Raw genomic sequence first — 6,000 nt, forward strand, 5'->3', positions numbered from 1 at the left:
AAATAAATAAGAAAAATGAATATTTTTTATGAAATAGTTTATTATAGTATACTCTGAGTTAATAAAACTATTTATAAATATTTGTTTTCTTTCTTATTAAGTACTTTTGTAAAATAATTGGAAATGTTTCTTGTTAGATTATAAAAAAATATATCTAAGGTACAATTCTAAATGGTAATTATTTGTCCGTCAGCAGTTGACCGTAGTGATTTGTCGACTCTATTTCACGTTCAAACTTCTTGTACGTCGCGCGAATCATTAACAAGATCAGGGCGAAGAGTACTGAAACAAATAATTAATCATTAAACCATAATTGGAATACTTAATTGTATTTATATTAAGTATTAATATTTCTAATAATAATAATGGCTTCGGTCCCATACACGTCTAAGGTCGGCAGGACAACCGCGCCGTGAATTATATCGAGGGCTTCGACCAATAAAACAACGAATACTATCTTCGTTGATAGACGTCGTACGACTATTGGTCGAAGCACTCGATATATTTCGCGCCACGCGCGGTACGGTAGCCGTGCCGCGAGGGCAGGACTCTTAGTTCCGAGACATGGAAATGACGAACATAATAATAATATTATTGTTAATATACTTAACATTTTTATAATAATATTGACGAGCCCTATGCACGTCATCCCAAATTTCGGGACTCTATGGTTCTGAGATACGGAAATGACAAAAATAATAATATATTATTATTAATATAACATTTGTGTTGTAACGTTAGTATCGTTATTAATATTTCTAGAAATAATAAAAGGGTAAAGTGCAATAAGTACATTTTCTGGAACTGATTACGCAAATGAGTTCTCGGAAATGTAGGAAGTTTCCACTGCTATTCTGTGAGCCTGTCTGGGCGATAGATTTTGTTTACGTTCGTTATATTTTTTTAATACCTACGAGTATGTTCTTAAAATACTAGACTAGATATAATCATCACATTATTATTCTAAATGCGACAGTTTTTTGTAAGCTTTTTGTGTTAAGTACTATAATTAGACCGTTAAATGGCAGAACGGATTTTGATAAAATAGTATACGTAATAATGCAGGGTGTTAGTGACATCGTAACGAATACTGAGGAGGATGATTCAGACCATGATTCTGAGTTGATATCAAGTAGTATTTCCTGTCGGTTTTTTAATATTATTTTCAGCTCCAAAATTCCACTTCATATCAACTCAGAACCATGGCCTGAGTCATCCCGCAAAGATTTCGTTACGATGTCACCAACACCTTGTATAGGCTTTTTATATAAGATACTTAACGATACAAAAACGAGGCAAAAATACGTAACGATATCGCCACCAGAGATGTCCATAAATTTTAACATGGACATAGCAAGTACACTTGCGACGGACAGCGCGATGTTTACGATGCTATATACGAAGAACCACTTTATGTACTCAGCTTTCCTCTAAAAAAGTATTTTACAATACTAACTTTTTTATTATGATTTATTAAGGGTATAATATGTCAAATAATAAGTGATATTTTTAAATGCATCTGTTCGAAATTCAAGTGGTGTAACTTTTTTGCTAACGTGAATACCCAATACACAATCAATCAATCAAACATTTGTGATAAATTATTTTTGTTTTCAGAAGACAGCTGAGTAACGTGAAGTGGTTCTTGGTTTATGGTATCTTAGGATCGGCACTTGGTCTGGCCAGATGTTAAGTGAGATGAAAGCTTACCTAGTTCATGCCTGTTCACTCTAGTTTTGAAGGTCCACTCAAAAACATACAAATTTCATCAACATCGGCATAGCTGTTTAGGAGAAGTTTAGTGACACACAGACGATTTCTATTCATATTAATCTTTCGAACGCCGGAACGCGGATCTCGACCAGACACAATGTAAAATCTATTATTGTGTCTCGGCATATGAGAGGTTAAAGATCAGCGGCCCTAGCACCGTAAGCACGCGACTCTTGCTCGCCGCAACAGAGATCGTCTGTCTCTTTCTATACAGTACTGTAAGAGAGTGACGGGTGACGTAAGTCGAGGCGAGAAAGAGTCGCGCGCTTACGGTGTTAAGCCCGCAGCATAGGCCTCATACGTCTGTTTGAGTCGACTCATGGCCAAGTCGTCAAGTGATGCACCTTTATAATGGCTGTGCAAGCCAATTCTGAAGCGAGCTAAGTATAATAGATACTTACAAGACGATATGCTCAGGGCGATGCAAGAATATATCATGACTTCGTCTCCGTAGAAGTCAATTATAAACATGACCAGAGCAAGTACAGTTCCTAGGGCGATTGCGATCACTGCGACGCCATATACGAAGTACCACTTCACGTACTCAGCTTTTCTCTAGAAAAAAAAATAGCTAAGTATCACAAAAAAAATGATAATGAAGGGAAATACTAAATCGGACAGAACTCCAACCCGAAGCTGTCAAGCGTTAAAAGCGTGTGCGTGTTAGCGTTATAAGAAAATTACAGGAATAACTTAAAAGACGGTGTGTACCTACTAATCAATAAATAAATAAAAAAATATAAATAAATAAAAAGAGTTTATTTCGGACATGTTTCATAGAGGTTAGTAACAAGCAATAAACAACTTAATCTAGTTAGTTAGTTAGTTATTATAGGTACAGTCAGTGTATTAACATAAGTAATACATACATATAAGTATTCGAACTTTGTTAGGGTAAGTTCTTGCTCATAGTGAAAACCACGTGTGTAAGTGCCTCTTAGAAAGAAGTAGAAGAAAGAAGACATTCAGCCGGGTCTGCACGAAAACCGTGCCGCGCGCGACGCGAATTACATCGTGGGCTTTGACCAATAGTCATACGACGACTATCTAATTTAGATAGCATTCCCTGCGTTTATTGGTTGAGACCCTCAATATAATACGGGCCGCGCGCGGCGCGGTTGTCATGCAGACCCTACAGGTGTGAGTTTTGTTAACAAAACCTAGCAATAGACATTTTTTTTGTTTTGGTTTTCCCCGAAGGTAAGGCAAAGGGAACTATGCCCATACAGTCATGTCTTACGTATTTTTTTTTCTTGATGATTAATGAAATGATGAAAGGTGATGATGATGAAACCTAAGCCCCCACCCTCGGAGTAGACTCCTACTCCGAACCCCAAACGAATTAACTCAAAAGTCCGCATAAACTTTCGAGTTATGAAGCGGCTTCTTGGCACGAAGCGAAAATAGGCAGATACATTTTGTTCATTGAATACTCCGAAATAACAACACTCGCGAATATCTTCCGACTAACTTAATGCGATCATTAACCACAAAACACCACTTCGTATTAATTATTTAGATTATTCAATGAAGAAAGCAACTGTCCCGTTCCCGTTTCCCGCCAAAAAGCCTAGCAATAGACAAGCTAATTTCAATCCAGTTAAAACTTTGTGGTATTAATTTTTGCCTGGAATACAATTACTTGAAATAAATCGAGGTTTTGTTGAAGAAAATTATATCAGAATGTCATTTTTAAAATGCGCTTACGTAGGTACGTGATTTTCGTTATGTAAAGTGTCGTGGCCAGATCTTAGAATTGATCATTTCATAATGTGTTCGACTATTTCATATAGAAATATGGATTGTCATTTATTATCAAGTTCCATTTTTAAATATAATCGACACCAGCGCCACAACCGGTGAATCTTCGAGACCGGTGAATAATGTTACTACATTTACGATATGACTGCCAACATTTGGGCATATCTTGAAGTAATTAATCATGCATTTAGCTACTTATATCGTTAAACGTTTTGTGTTCCTTGATCTAGGCAAACTATCATGATGTAGCCAACGAATGATATTCTATTTTATTATGAAATGATCAATTATAAGATCTGGCCACGACATAGAAACAATAACCGTAGTGGGTACGTTTAGTATACAAACCTGGCAAATTCCTATGCAAAGTATAACGGCGAATGCGACTGATATTCCTATACCAGTGGTCGTCATCACCATAGATCCTGATGTAAAGGCACCATAATGATAATTATGCTCATCATCGGGATGATTTAGGTCATATATTTGTATATATATTGCATATATCGTAAACGCCGCGCTCGCAATGAATCCAAGGCTTGATACAATCTGAAATGTAAATAAATGTTAAGAAATGCTTAAAATTGACTCATATGTATATAAAAATATAATATCCCCTCCGGTTGATTGAGGGGAGGCCTGTGCCCAGCAGTGGGACGTATATAGGCAGTTTATGTTATATGTATGTATAAAAAATAGCCATCCATGCGACGAAATTTAAATTTCCCCTCAATAATAGTTCAAAAAACGAATAGATTCTACTGTACTGCACTACACTTTACAAAACTAAACTGGCCGCAAATCTCCAGATATCCGATTAAAAAAATTACCCACCTTCTTTAGCAGTCGGGTAAAAAGATATACAAATTTTTAATTATGTAGTAGCTACTTACATAAAGTATTAGGCGTGAGTTTATGTATGTATGTACATAAAGTAATTTCATGTATTTTAGAAGCCAGTATAAGATAACCAAAAATTAATATCATTGATAAAAGATGTATAGGTAAACACATCTTTTATCTTTGTTTTTGGGTATAAATGATGACCCTTGTTATTACACCCAGGCACAACACATCTTCCACCCATTACTAATGCAATCAAAATAAAGGGAAGCAATATAGATAGCAACATAATTCTATACCATATCTGATCCAAATATCAAGCAACAAATATTTTTATATATGCCACTGGCAGTAAGTACATTATATTTTTGAATAACTATGTAGCCGAGCAATGGGGAAATAGGTAGGTACCTAATTATCACGTTAAATCTGTACAACACTACCTATATTGTTTTTGGGGAAGATGGTCTCGATAGACCCTCATACCAATAGGTAGATATAGAACCTCTTACTGAGAGCATTCCTTTTTAAATTTGACTTTATTAAGTAGTTATATTATTTTTGCAAGTGTAGCCATCGATACATCCTAAAATATTTTAAAATAATAACCTATTTACGGAATCAAAACAAACACATGTAAAAGCCTAAAAGTATACCGATACTAAATACTTACAGCATTAGTTACAGCAAAAATAAAAGTCCCAGTTTCCAGATTCCATGAACAATTGAATCCTTCTCTTTGCATTTTGTAATTGTTCACTTTTTTATTTCACTTCTTAAACAATCTCTTTAATGTTTTGCGTATCAAAACGGAACAAAGTAAATAATAAACTAGAGAGAGCGATATAATAATGTTTTCGGTACAACGTCCCAAGGCGACTGGCGTAGATTATAAACACGACTGGTGCACGCCTGCTGGCGATCCCCAAATAAACACAGCGACAGTCAAAAACATGACGTCACCCTGATCGCTATTCAATGTTTCGTTTGCATGCATGCCTGTGCATATGCCGATATGTACAGTGTTATTCATCATAACTAATTCAAAAGCCACGCTCTTGTCAGTGTAGCATTCTCCATGCTACTTTTTAGGGAAAAATAGGGCAGTGGTTTCCCTCTTGCCTTCCGCCCCGCAGTACTCTGATTGACGCGAGTGTGATGGAACCCAGAGAATGAGGACCGTATTGGAACTCCTGTTCTCCGCCTCTGAATAGTCATACATATAACATATTAATGTCTATTTTTATAGATTTTTTTTTAGGAAATTTCCGGTTCTTTTGGAACCAGGAAAAACCGGTTGTGATGCCCTAGTTTGGGTGGGTTGGATAGTCTAATTACCGCTTAAGAGGGCTTTACATCACTAATTTAAGAGCCACGCTCTTTTCAATGTATAGCATACTCCATGCTACTTTTTAGGGAAAAATAGAGCAGTGGTTTTCCTCTTGACTCCCGCCCCGCAGTACTCTGAGCGCCCAGAATAGTTTATGTTAAAGCCGTATTAGGACTCCTGTCCTCCGCCTCTGAGTAGTACTAATGGTTATCGGTGCAGTCTTTCTCTATGTTAGGTGTCCAAAGGCGAGGGCAAAAACGTAGAATTCGGTCACGTGTATTTTATAGTCATTG

At 36.4% G+C, this 6,000-nt stretch overlaps 1 protein-coding gene across 1 annotated transcript; it reads right to left on the reverse strand.

Annotated features, from left to right (window-relative positions):
• Positions 1 to 37: 37 nt before the first annotated feature.
• On the reverse strand, positions 38 to 5,304 carry LOC126373386 (uncharacterized). Its single transcript, XM_050019548.1, has 4 exons — positions 5,051 to 5,304; positions 3,883 to 4,083; positions 2,175 to 2,328; positions 38 to 282 (listed from the first exon to the last, which is right to left on the reverse strand). The coding sequence occupies exons 1-4, from the start codon at positions 5,120 to 5,122 to the stop codon at positions 179 to 181; spliced, it is 531 nt and encodes a 176-aa protein (XP_049875505.1). The 5' UTR covers positions 5,123 to 5,304; the 3' UTR covers positions 38 to 178.
• Positions 5,305 to 6,000: the final 696 nt, after the last annotated feature.

Source organism: Pectinophora gossypiella, chromosome 15, assembly GCF_024362695.1.
Source record: "Pectinophora gossypiella chromosome 15, ilPecGoss1.1, whole genome shotgun sequence".
Classification (NCBI taxonomy): domain Eukaryota; kingdom Metazoa; phylum Arthropoda; class Insecta; order Lepidoptera; family Gelechiidae; genus Pectinophora; species Pectinophora gossypiella.